The following is a 14,078-nucleotide window of genomic DNA, read 5'->3' as shown; positions in this document are numbered from 1 at the left end:
TTTAACAAAGACTTAGATCTGCCATTACAGTTCAGCCTGATTGACTAAAGACTTTAAACATAAATGGATGCTGAAATCATGCCTAAAGATTTCCCTTCTACTACAATTCTGATATTTAAAACTATTACAATTTCTAAGAGTGTTACCTGGTGCACAAGATACATTTTATATAAAGGCACAAGACAGCATAAGCATAGTGAATAGAAAGCTGACCTTGGAGCCAGAAAGCACTGGGTTCAAGCTCTTCTTCTAAGCCCCTTTGTTGTTGTTGTTGTTGTTCAGTCCTGTCTGATTCTTTATGACCCCTTTTTGAGGTTTTCTTGGCAAAAATACTGGAGTGGTTTGCCATTTCCTTCTCCAGCTCATTTTACAGATGAGGAAACTGAGGCAAGCAGGGTTAAGTGACTTGCCTAGGGTCACACAGCTAGTACGTGTCTGAGGCCGGATTTGAACTGAGGAAGATTGAGTTTTCCTGACTCCAAGACTCAGCACTCTATCCATTTTACCACCTAGCTGTCCCTAAGCCCCTTACATACTGGCTATATAACCCTTGGCAACTCATTTAACCTCTTAGTTTTCCAGGCAACGCTCTAATACTATGAGTAGCAGAGAAAGGACTAACCTGCATTGGCAGAGGGGGTTTCTTCACCCAGGAGTAGTCTAAATCAATGAAATCACAGGGTTAGTCCCTATCTCTATACAAAAAGGTCAGTCAACTAGTTGATACAACTTTAATGAAGAATTTCCTTTCCCTAGTGTATGAATAAAGATGTATAGGGATTTTTATTGACAAGTTCATCCTCCATTTCCCCTAGTACAATTGTTCTGAGTTGGATAAAAGCATTACTCAATTTTAGATCCTCCTCATATAAAATGTCCATGTCCTTCCTCTTCAAAGTTAGCCTTAACAGGGATTACTATTTGTGAGTGTGAGTGTGTTGAAATGACTTAACCACACATGCAAAAGTCCCTTTCAACTTAATTCAACCAATATTTGTGCTTTAGGATGCAGAGATAAATAGAAACAGGACTTAAAATTTACTGTTGCCAAGGTACCTGTGCAAATTAAAATCATGCCTGGAAACTGGGCTAAGTATAGCCACCAAAACAATGCTGCAGCAGCACTTGACTATCATAAGCCCACAACCTTTGGTCAGACATAAGAGAGGTGAATCAACTCTGAAATGATAAGAATGACTCTGGAACAAACTCTAAGATTTTAAGTGTTTTTACATACTTGGGATATAGCCTCACACTTGAGAAAAAAGTTGTGCCTTCCTAAACCAAGCACTTAGTGAAACATTAGGAATGCAACTGTGTTCTTAAAGGGTTGTAGTATGGTTCTTCATAGTGCCAACTAGGTCATCATCTACTCCTGCTGCTCTGTAAATCAACTCCAAAGTAAATAGCATTAGAGGTAGGGAGTAAAGCATCCTGTATAAAGGGATGTTTTAATTATGCCAGTATAGGAAAAATGTATCTATCATCATCATCATAATCATGTATTTCATCTATTTAATTTAGCTAGAATAAAACACTCAATGATACCTGTATCCCAATTCTTCACTGAATTGGACCATATGAAGGATGTAAGATTCTTTGCTTGTTCCTGTGAGGCCAGGCAGCAGTAAGACAGTAGGTCGGGTGCTAGCATCCAGATAACACGTACTCTTATTATTATCAAACCAGTCCAGTGAAATCTGTCCTCCATCTGTTGTTTTAATTAGCTCACTTTAAAAAAAATTCAAAAGACAAAAATGATTCTCTTTTATAGCCTTGTAGCCTCGATAACTATCTTAATAACTGTAACTTGATAACTATCACCTCTTTGATGAATCTTAATTTTACTATTATTGTTAATCTTAATTTTATGAATCATAGGTCTACAACATTACTAGTTCATTTAAAATTAGTTATACTTTTCTACATTTCTTCGTGCGTCTGAGAAGCCACATAAAAACCACTTTCTTTCAATACAACATTATTATGATAATTAATAACATTTGGTTTTGAGTTATCTTTAGCAGCCTGAATAAAAAAGATGCTATGTAATGATTATTACAACTAATATTTTCTCAGTTCCTGAAAGAAGTCCAAATTCTTTCATATTTTCCCATCATTATGAAATGGATGAATAGCCAGTATTATTTCCAACTTGATTAAGTACATCTAGGAGATCAGTGAATTAGAAATAAATATAATTCAGCCTTATGCTTTCAGCTAAACCTTGTTATCTCCTATCAGTATCAAGTAAACAGATGCCACTTTTAAAATATTTTAAAGGACCCATCAGAAAGCATCAATTCACTCACTCTATGTTCCCAAACAGTTGAAGTTCCAGGCAACAAAAGGAACTCCAGAAGGACTAGATGACTCAGGGAAATTAATAATAGGCACCATCTCTGTCTCCTGGTTACTGCTACATTTTGGACTGTCTTTAGTGCCTTAAGGTCATTACTATCAGAATCAATTCAATCACCAATATAAAGTGATCTCTGTACATAAGTGAAGTTCCTATGTCAAAGCTCACAGAGAATACCATATTTTGCATTTTTTTTTGCACCATTAACTGACTATCTTTCTGTTTCTATGGTGCACATCACCAAAGGACTTAGCTACTCTGAGGGGACGGCTGAATCAATTCTTGGAAAACACGTACAAAAACACTTCTTTAATTCTAGAAATAGTTTGTTAAGTCTAAGGTCAAAATTTTAGTAGAATGGCAATAACTGGGAACATCCCTATTCCATTTGAATTACTTTACTTATTTCTGGGCCTGGATGCCTTTCATTCACACACCTTTAGTGCACGTACTATATTTACTAAACAGAAGTACTAAGACCCAAGCATTGTATAGTGGTGGGTTCCCTTCCTGAAAGGCAGTAAGGATGGCTATGGAGAAAAAAAACAACAACAGTAAATCTACTTACTTTCTGTACTGCACCTGGGGCTTAGAAGTGATGAAAGGTCTCAGTAAAGTCTGCCCCCGGCTCTCCCAGCACCAAATGGTGGGATAGTAGGTTTCTGTCACTACAGGACAATGGTCCTGAAGGAAGCGGCTCAGGCTCTCACCCCCTGTCACCAGTTGGGGTTTCTAGGAAAGGCCGATAACAGTGAAAGGTTTAAAAAAAAAACAAAAAAAAACCAAACCCAGTGTTGTTAGTATTCCAGTAAGTGCTCACACACGTTCATTCTCTTTCTCTACATTTGCTATGAGGCCTACGGCAAAGAACTCAAAATGAATTGGAACTAGCCCGTGCAAGTTTTATTTCTGAAACGGCCCGGGGGTAGTGTAGGTTGAGCTACCGGAAGCCACGCCAAAAACTCCCAAAAGTTTCAGAGAGGCACACAGAACGGTGCCATAGGTCACCAATAATAAAGGAACCCAGTGACAGCACGACGTGCACACTGGCCGGGTGTGCTCTGCGGTCAGCCAGGGTCGAGGGCATTTCTTGGGCAAGAGACCTGGGTTGCTGCTCCTTAGCGCCAGAAGGGATTGAATATGGGCAGCTCAGGAGATGCGGCGCGGGGAGAAGGGTGCGTTTCCCGCGTCTTCATGCTGAAAACATTTACTCTGGCCACAACTTGCATGCCGGTAGTTTGGAGAAAGCAGTCATCCTTTCATTCTTTTTCAAACCAGGTGCCTCCCGCTAGAGTCACCTGCAGCCCCGCGTAGCTATGTTCAAGTTTCCTCGGCCTCGCTAACGCACCTTGTTTCCCCTCCCCGCCCCCCGCCCCCCCCCCTCCGCTCCCCCCCCCCACCTGGCGCGCTCGGGCTTCTCTGTCCCCCACACCCCACCTCACCTTGGCAATGCTGCTCAGGTAGTAGCAGGCGTAGGCAACGCTGAAGCCCAGGACGAGAGACAAGCCCACGCCCGAGCCCAGGAACCCGACCCGGACTTGGTGTTCCAGATAGAGGGAGAACTCCCGGGACAGCATCTCCAGGTCCATGCCAATCGTGCGCCGGCTCCGGAGGATGGAGAGGACCGGAGCCCCAGCGGCTGCAGCAGGAAAGCGCGCAGCAGCGGCTCCTACCGAAGAAATGGGCCGTTTCCGCCTACAGAAGCGGGGCGGGCAGAGCCGAGGAGCAGACGTAGCCCGGGCCAGCCGTCACCGCCCGCCCTGCCCGCCAGTGCGATCGCCGCCGGCTCCTCCCCGGCTTTACGGGGAGCCGCCCCCGCCTGCCACTAAGGAACCTTCCGGAGGCGCAGGCAGGAGCCTGGGGCTGACTGCAGGCGGGGTGGTCTGGAGAAGGGGGGGCGGGGAACAGCAGAAAACGACCCCATTTAATGCCCTCCTGGGAAGGGAGTCAACTTGGGGTCACTGCTAAATAATAAAAAAGTTAGGCTACAGCCCCCCCTTCCTGGCCTCCGGACAATGATATGCGGCTATGACCTTGAGCACCTCCTGCCGGGAGTGGGTTAACCCTGCCCGGGAAAGGCTTCAGGAGCCTGGGGGGCAAGTCCAGGACCGAGCACGGGCTCCGGGGTGAGGGGAAAAAGTGCTGGGAAAGTCGATGCGCGAAGTGAAGAGAAAGGCACTTAAGCTATGGCCTGCAAAGAACAACAGGAGAGGAGCGGGGCAGCGGGAGAGAGGAGGAAGAGGCTAGAAATGTTACTCTGAATAGAAAGAGGAGCACACAACCATGTTTAAATGCTTACTCTTTCTACATCACGAGCATGGATCAGAAGTTAGTTCCTGATGTGTTCCCCTAAATAGGTGAAATGGGTCAGAACGAAAACGACCTCCAGAATCTAAGCCTCTTGAACACTCAGGGTTCAGTATCGAAACTGAATATATCGTCGTCTTTTTGTAATAAGGCTGGTCATCTGATACCAGGACACAGGAAAAGGTTTGGGATGTAGATTTTCCTGAGTTTATTTATAGCAACAAGAAAAAAGCCAGGACATTTGATTAGGCATCCGAAAAGGCTCAGAGGGAGGGATTAGAATTCTGCATTATGAATTGTCTTCATATTTAGGTGATAAACCAGATATGCTGGACTGTATGTAAATCTACCTCTAAATCTGTAGTTGTTCTGAGGAAAAAATTATGTACAGGCTGTACCAAAAGCTATCAAAGCCTAAAACTGCACTTACATTTTGGAACACCCTGTAAAATAATCCTTAGTTTTTAAATTAAAAAACATGAAATTTAAAAAAAAAAAATCTGGATTAGATGAAACAACAGATAACCCTTGAAAATGGCAGGAATTCCATTCACTGGAAAGAAAATGATACATGTTTGCTTTAGCGGTGAGCGTCTTTAGTTTATCTAAACAGTTTTTTGAGTTCAGGCTTTTTTTTTTTTTAACGTGTCACTTTTAGTCCCAATCTCAAATGTCAGTATAAGCTTAACTAATTAACATATTCTTTAAGGGAAAGAATATTTATATTTATAGTGTATTTCGTATCAGATAAGTATCGAAATATCTCTGATAAACATCCTAACCCAGTTTTAAAAGTGAAGGACTACAACAAAAACTTGACCTTCTGGCCTCAGGGATGATAGAGATGTAATGTATTAATGTATTCTTCCGTTTGTAAAGGGAAAAAGATCTTAAGAATATCCACCCTTAATCATTCATATCAGTGTAAGGTTAGAGAGTCTAGATTAAAGATATAGATAAATAATACATATCTGTATGGATATATATGTACGTATATAACGTATATACACACACAAATATTGTGAATTTAAGCATCAACTTAATATCTCCTTACCTCTTACCTCCCCCTCCCCCCATTACTACTTATACTATATTTCAGTTATAAAAACTCTGTTCTCCAGTCTAATGAGAACAAGCAGGGCTGGGATTAGGGGTATACAAGGGGGTAACGATGAGGGCTGGGTTTTTTTTAATACTACTTTAAACACACATTTTTAATTTCAGAAAATCAAATTTTCCATAGTACATAGGTATGTATTTGATGAAGTTAAGACATATGTCCTAGCCTAATGAAGACTCAAGGCCTCCAGAGCACAGTGATACTTAATGAATTTTGAAAGCTTACCTAAAGCATACAAATGCTTTGTCCTAACTCTGGTAACAAGCAATGAAATGACTTAATGGTGAACAGGAGAAAAGAGGAAAAAGCTAGGTGCCTGGCTGGCTAAACCTTGACCATCGAGAAGAAAATTAACTGTGACACCATTCTATTCAATACTCAGCAATGACTTCTCTCTGCTTTGTTCAATACTACTTACCTAATTGGCTATTCTTGCAAATCATCTGGACATCTGATCCCTCTCCTATACATTATCCACTGTGCCGCCCAGCTGCCATAAAATATGCTTTAGAGGGAAAAAAAGTTAACCTAAATAACTGGAGAAATATTCATGGCTCATGGGTAGGTTGAGCTAATATAATAAAAATGACAAAGCTGCCTAAATGAATTTACTTACTCAGTTGGGTACCAATCAAACTTCCAAAGGATTAATTTATAAAACTAGAAAAAAAAAACAAAATTAATCTGAAGAAATGAAAAGTCAAGAATCTCAATCAGTCAACAAATATTTATGAATTGCCTAATTTCTGTTATGTAATTGCATCTTTTGCACGTTATCTCCCCATTGGACTTCGAGCTCCTTGAGAGCAAGGACTGTCTTTAACCTGTGTGCTTTTTGAGAGGAGGAGGAGGAGAAAAGGAAACAGGAGGGACAAAGTTTCCATTTTCTTTTTTTGGACAAACATTTTTTTCTGCTTATGCCATCGTTCATAGATTCCACCACTTGAAAAGTAAAGAAATTCAAACAATATCTATTTGCTTTACCTCTGAACCTCTTGCTTCTCCTATATTTGCATAATATTCTACTTTGTGTTTTGACCATGAAGTTTTGCTGATGGCTAGGCTGCAACCTTTGACCTTTGACTTCCAACTCAACCCTCACATTTCCTGGACTTTTAACTGAACACCTTTTGGTTTCTTTTGTCTCTGCTTCTGACCTTCTGGACTTCAAAACCCTGTTTGCCTCAGTTTCTCATCTGTAAAAAATGAGCTGAAGAAGGAAATGGTAAACCACTATAATATCTATGCCAAGAAAATCCCAAAAGGAAGGTAAAAGACAGTCCTTGCTCTCAAGGAGCTTGAAGTCCAATGGGGAGGTAACTGTTACGGTTTCATAATGTATTGTGGTGGAACCGTCTCAAAGAATTCAGAATCAGACCACCCCTAATCCAAGTAAAGGCATTTATTGAGATTGAAGCCTCTAATGAAGTGGGCTAAGTTCCAAGAAGAACCAGCAACTTTAGCGAAAGCAAGACGGGATTTTTATAGGATAAAGATGCAATTACGTAACCGAAATTATGAATATTAAAAAGGCAGGAAGGGTTTGTTAAGGGATTAGGTAATAGGGGAGGGGTCCCAGCCTCAGTGGAACTGCACATGCGATTTCCCATAATGCATCCCATGGGGGGGTATGTATGTATGTATGATAATATTATAATAAGCGTCTTTGCATCATAAGTTCACCTAAAGGACAGCTTTTGCTATTACTGTGCAGGTGCCTACTTAGGGAAAGTCCCTTCTATTGTTTTGAGGTCCTCATCCTGTTTGGGCATCCTGGTGGTGCTGCTTTCTGATTGGCTGAGTATTGTGGTCCTGTCTAAGACTAGATAGATGAGGTTGTGGTTGAGTGTATGGACACACCTGCTGTTTCTGTGGGAACTTTGAGGAATGGGTCTGAGGACAGTGGCTAGCTAGAGGTAGTGGCTGGGATCCCATCACATGGACATGCCTGTTGTTTCTGTGAGGAATATGAGTTCATGGACACACCTGTTGTTCTAGTGAGGCATATGTGAAGAAGTTATGATATTGAGTTGGGGGAGGGCAGGGGACAGTGGCTAGTTAGGGGCAGTGGGCCTTCGGTTCAATGGGGCATGTAAGGAAGTTAGAATATTGGGACTGGGGGCAGCTTTACGAGGATTCTATCGTAACTGTACAAATAAGCTATATACAGGATGAATCAGAAATAGTAAACAGGGAAGGCACTAGATTAAGAGACATCAGGAAAGATTTCTTGTAGAAGGTGACATTTTAGTTGGAACTTGAAGGAAGATAGGAGGTAGAAATGAGGAAGGAGAGGCTTCCAGGCATGAGGGTCAGCCAGTGAAAATGCCTGGAGTCAGCAGATGGAGTGTCTTGTTTGAGGAACAGAAAGGAGGCCAGTGTCACTGAATCAAAGAATATGTGGAGGGAGGGAAAGTGTAAAAAGACTGGAAAGGTTGGGGGGCAGGTTATGAAGGGCTTTGAGTATCAAACATTAGGTTGTGAGCTCCTTGAGGGCAGGGATTGTCTTTTGTCTTTCTTTATGATCTCAGCATTTAGTACAGTGCCTGGCACTTAATATGTTTATTGACTGACTAATGGAAGATTTTATATTTGATCCTGGAGGTGATTGGGAGCCACTAGAGTTAATTGTGTGGGGTTAAGGGAGGATGACATGGCCAGACCTTTTCTTTAGGAAGACGGTTGTGACAGGTAAGTAGAGGATGAATTGAAGTGGGAGAAACTTGATGCAGGGAAACCAGCCAGCAGATTATTACAATGGTCCAGCCGTGAGATGATGAGGGCCAGCACCAAGGTGGTGACAGTAGAGGAGAAAAGGGGGCACATGTGAGAGACATGAAGGTAAAATTGACAGGCCATTGCAATAGATTGGATAAGGGCAGTGATAGTGGGGCATTGAGAATGACATCAAGGTAGCAAGCCTGGGGGACTAGCAGAATGATGGTATCCTCAAAAGTAACAGCTAAGTTTTGAAGAGGGGTAGGTTTGGAAGAAGGAAGAGGGATAATGAGTTCACTTTTGGACACATTGAGTCTAAGACATCTATCAGCTATGCAGTTCCGAGATGTCTAATAGGCAGTTGGAGATGTAAGACTGGAGGTCAGCAAAGTTCAGAACTAGATAAGTATATTTGAGAATCATCAGCATAGAGAGGAAATTGAAGCTACTGAGATCTCTAAGTGAAATAGTACAGAGAGGGAAGGAGAAGAGGGCCCATGACAGAGCCCTGTGAGATATGCACAGTTAGTAGGCAAGACCTAAATAAGATCCAGCAAAAGCAACTGAGAAGAAGTGTTCCTATAAGTATGAAGGGCACCAAGAAAGAGTAGTGTCCTGAAAAACTAGAGAGAACAGAATATCAAAACGAGGGTGCAAAAGCATCAAAGAGAACAAGGATGAGGATTGAGAAAAGGCCTTTAGTTTTGGCGAGATCATTAGTGACTTTGGAGAGACTATTTTCGGCTGAATGATAAGGTCAGAAGCCAGATTGTAGAGAGAGTAAAGAAGAGAGTAGGAGGAAAAAAGATGGAGGCACCTATTATAGATGGCATTCTCAAAGAGTTTTGACCCAAAAGACTGGAGGGAAACGAGGAGCTATAGGAGTTTTAAGGAGAAATGAAAAGGTTCAGAAGAGCCACCGTGGTGGGTGAGATAGTGAGTTAATTAGGGAGGTGTAAAAAGATTGTCTAGCAGCAATGAGGACTCAGTTGAGGTTATGTAATATAAATTTGTAGTCGACCCAGATAGCACATTTTATGATTTTCTTCACCTTCATTTAGCAGCACATGTATAGGAGTGAAAGCAGCAGATGGTGGGAATGATCTGAGGCTAGGGTTTGGCAGGGTAAAATCAATGGTGTGATAAGGGCAGAAGGGACCCAAGGGAAAAGGAATCTAGTTTAACTGGTTCACCAAAGGGTCAAGATGGAGAAAGGTAAAGAGTATAGCTAGTGCAGGGGTAATGGTCTAGAAGAGAACTGAGGGGTCAAAGGACATAGTTATCATAACATGGAGGTCAGAGTGTAGACAAAGAATAGTGTTTGGGGTTGTAAGGCATAGGGAAATGTGGAATGGCAATGCCTTATCTGATTGTTATCAAATAGATGGAAATGGTTCAATTGTGGGTTATGGAAAGATCAAGAATATGACCATCTTTGTGTGTGGGAAATGAGCAAGTTAAGGAATTATAAAGTTAGGGTGTTGAGGAAATACATCAGCATTTATATAGAACTCCCCTGTTATGAGGGCAGGAGTTGAGGAGTAGAGAAAAGAATGAAAGTCAAGCACTGAAATTCTTTGAGGAAAGAAGGGGAGTGTCCTATAGGTCAGTAGACAACAGCTGCCAGAATTTTGATTGGGCAATAGATGTGGATTGAATGAACCTCAAAGGAGGAGAGTTTAGTGAGTGATGGTGGTAGAGGGAGGACCTGGAAGTAGTAATGGAGAGCATGGAATGTTCCCCACTCTCCCACCTCAACCAGTGAGATGGGGGAAGGAATTATAGTACAACCAGTGCTGGAAATGGCAACCAAGGAGGCTGTGTAAATTATCAGGAGGTAGCCAAGTCTCAGTGAGAACTAGAAGATGGAGAGAGTGGGAAAGGAAAAGATTAAAGGTGAAAACATGTGGACCAGGCATTCCAGAGAACACAGTGGAAGAGGTAATAACTTTGAGAGGGGACATGGCAGGGTAGTGTTTGAGGGATCTGGCAGGGGGGAGAGGGAATGCAGTTTGGATGATGACTGACAGGGGTTTGGCATCACTAGCATGGGAAGGTTTGATCAGGAGAGAGTTAATCATTAAGGGAAGATTTTAGATTTTCAAAGTCAATACATTTTTGGCCTCAGTGTGGAGGCCTTTGAGAATCTTAGTTCAGACTGAAAGCAAGTACTTGGAGCAGAAAGAAAGGTATTACTCTCTTTCCCCACCTTCCATTCCCTGACCTAGGCAGGAGACTAAGCTGGAGACTTTATGGAATGGCACCTTCTCCTCTCACCACAGTAGCAGGTGGCTAGTTTGATGAAATAGCACATCTCCTCCTTTGTGGGAGGCTGGAGGTCAGACAGGAGATAGCCACAATAACAGGAGATGTCCACAACAACAGAAGACGCCCTCAGCAAAAGGAGGCTGGTAGAAAGGAAGGGGGCCTAGCAGTACCAGATACCAAACTAGACTGTAGAGCAGTAATTCTCAAAACAATTTAGTGATGGTTAAAAAAAACAGAGCTCCATCAGTGGAACAGATTAGTTATACACCATACAAAATCTACCAAAACTAATAGACTAGTATTTAATATACCTAAAGACTCCAACTACTGAGGTAAGGACTCACTATTTAACAAAAACTCTTAGGAAAACTGGACAGTAACATGGCAAAAATTAAATTTAGAACACCACTTCACACTTTGTACTGAGATAACTCTGAATGTATGCATGACCTAGAAAGAAAAGGTCAAATTGTAAACAAATTGTAGGAACAATGAAAAAATTACATTTCACAACAGTTTATGATTAAACAAGGGATATACAGAACCAGGAGAACATTGTACACGGTAACAGCAACAATATTCGAGGACTAACTTTGATAGACTTAGCTCTTTTCAGCAATGCAAGGATCTAAGACACCTCCAAGAGACTCATGATACTATCCACATGAAGAAAAAGAATTGTGGAGTCTGAATGCAGATGGAAGCATACTATTTGCTCTCTCTCTCTTTTTGTTTCTTCTTTCTTGTGGTTTCTCACATTGGTTATAATTCTTCTTTACATGACTAATTCGAAAATAAGTTTAATATGAATGTGTATGTATAGCCTATATCAGATTGCACACCATCTTGGGGAGGGGGGAGAGGAAGGGGGAAAAACTTAGAACTCAAAATTTTAAAAGAAGTGAATGTTGAAAACGAAAAATAAATAATTTGTTTTAAAAAAACAAGGGATATATAACATCACTGGAGATATAAAGGACAATTCTGATTACATGAAAATTTTTTAAAAATTGTACAAATACAATGCAGCTGTGATTAGAAGAGATACAGTTAACTGGGAGAAAAATCTTTGCAAGAAGTTTCTCTGATAAAGGTCTCATTTCCAACATATATATATATATGTATATACATATATATATATACATATAAAGAACTGATTCAAATATATAAGTGCCATTTACCAATTGATAAATGGTCAAAGGATATGAATAGGCAATTCTCAAAGGAAGAAACTCAAGCTATCTATAGCCATATGAAAAAAATGTTCCCAAATAACTAATAATTAGAGAAATATAAATTAAAGCAGCTCTGAGGTTCTATCTCACACCTCCCAGATTGGCAAAGCTGATGAAAAATGACAAATGTTGAAAGTACTGCAGGAAAACAGGCATATTTATGCATTGGACCTGTAATTCATTCTAGAAAGAAATTTAGAATTATACACAAAAAGTTTCTTTGATGCAGGCATACCAATGCTAGGTCCATGCTCAAAAGAGATCAAAGAAAGAAGAAATGGCCCCATATGTATGAAAGTATTTATGGCAACTCTTTTTGCAGTGGAAAAGTACTGAAAACTTAGGGAGTGCCTACCATTTGGGAAATGACTGAATATAATGGGATACTATTGAGTTGTGAAAAATGAAGAAAGTTTCGGAAAGACCTGAGAAGGTTTGTATGAACTGACACAGAGTGAAGTGAGCAGAACCAAAACAATTTAGGAGGGAAGAGGAAAGAGGAAAAGAAATAAACATTTATACAGCATCTGCTATGTACCAGGTACTGTGCTAACTAAGCAAATATTATCTCATTTGATCTTCACGACAATCTTGAAAGGTAGGTGCTATTATTATCTCCATTTTGCTATTGAGGAAACTTAGGTAAACAGAAGTTAGTTGACTTGTCCTGGGTACCATAGCTGTAAGTGCCTGAGGCCACATTTGAACTCTGGTCTTCCAGATTCTAGTCCCAGTGCTTTAACCACTGTGCCACCTAGCAGCTGTTATTTATACTTTAACATCAATATTATAAAAATAAACAATTCTGAAAGACTTAACAACTAAGCAATGCAATGATCAACCAGGATTCCAGAAGAGTAACATTGAAAAATACTGCCCACCTCATCCAGAGATGATAGATTAATATGCAAAATGAAAAGCATATTTTTGGACATGACCAGTTTGGGAATTTGTTTTGCTTGACTAATTTTAGTTCTTCCTTCTTTCTTTCCTTTCTTCCTTCTTTCCTTCCTTTTTTCTTTCCTCCCTCCTTCCCTTCTTTCCTTCCTTTCTTCCTCCGTCTCTTCCTTTCTTCCTTCTTCCTCCTTCCTTCCCTTCCTTCTTTTCCTCTCTCCCTTCTTTCCTTCCTTCCTTCCATGGATGATGGGAAGTGGAAGGAGAAAAAAACAGATACCTTATAATTTAAAAAAATAAAGTTTTATTTAAAAAACACTTTAACACTCTTCTGTCTCCATGCCTTTGCATTGGTTCTCTTCCATGCCTAGGATGCGCTCACTCCTCACCTCCATCTCATAGAAGCCCTTACTTCCTTAAAGATTCAGCTCAAAGCACCCCTACCTGCCCAAAGCCTTCCCTGCCCAGCTGCCAGTGCCCTCTCTCCTTACACTACTTTGTATTTATTTTGTATTTATTCTATATAAACTTGTATGTATATATATGTATATGTGTGTGTTTATGTATGTCTTCCCTGATGGAATACAAACTCCATGGAGGCATAAATGTCCATGTTTGTTTATGTATCCCCAGCACCTAATACATGGCTGGTACACAATAGGGACTTAATAAATCATAATTGATAGACTGCCTAGTTGATAACATTCCTGTAAAAGAGAGGTGATTGAGAAAAAAATTAAATGATCCAGAAAAGACCTCCATGGGCTCTTTAGTTCTAATTTGCTTTTACCTGCTCTGGTGTTTTCCCCTCTAAGCTTTCCTGGTTGTCTAACAAGCATGTTTCTTCCTGCCTTTAACTCAAGATAAACCAAAAACCTCTTTCTGTCTTCTGCCTCCTCTTACAATACCTGGTTGTCTTTTGATTTCAAACTCCAGGGGCCACTTATTATTACCTCCCATATATAAAGTCCTCTGTTTGGCATTTAAAGCCCTTCCCAAACTGACTCCAGTCTTCTTATAATTTACTCCCTGTGATCTAACTACATACAATGGCCTATTTTCTGCTCTTTGAACACAACACTCCATCTCCAGTCTCTTTGCCTTTGTACTGCTTGTCCCCCATTCCTGGAATGGTCTTCTAATGTCCTCACACTTCTCTCCTTCTTCCTTACCT

The 14,078-nt window shown here is 40.8% G+C and overlaps 1 protein-coding gene across 1 annotated transcript in view; it reads right to left on the bottom strand.

Moving 5' to 3' along the window:
* Window positions 1–4,035, bottom strand: part of LOC114031705 (phospholipase ABHD3) — a 36,555-nt gene extending 32,520 nt beyond the window's left edge. Inside the window, exons 1-3 of the mRNA XM_027846862.1 lie at window positions 3,805–4,035; window positions 2,931–3,094; window positions 1,549–1,731 (exon numbers count right to left, since the gene is read on the bottom strand). Of these exons, the coding sequence (XP_027702663.1) occupies window positions 1,549–1,731; window positions 2,931–3,094; window positions 3,805–3,951 (494 nt within the window). The 5' untranslated portion in view covers window positions 3,952–4,035. The remainder of the gene's footprint in view (window positions 1–1,548; window positions 1,732–2,930; window positions 3,095–3,804) is intronic.
* Window positions 4,036–14,078: the final 10,043 nt, after the last annotated feature.

Source organism: Vombatus ursinus, unplaced genomic scaffold (genome assembly GCF_900497805.2).
Source record: "Vombatus ursinus unplaced genomic scaffold, bare-nosed wombat genome assembly UNPS02015255.1, whole genome shotgun sequence".
Classification (NCBI taxonomy): Eukaryota; Metazoa; Chordata; class Mammalia; order Diprotodontia; family Vombatidae; genus Vombatus; species Vombatus ursinus.
The sequence above is the reverse complement of the archived record's forward strand: the minus strand, read 5'-3'. Positions and strand labels throughout refer to the sequence as shown.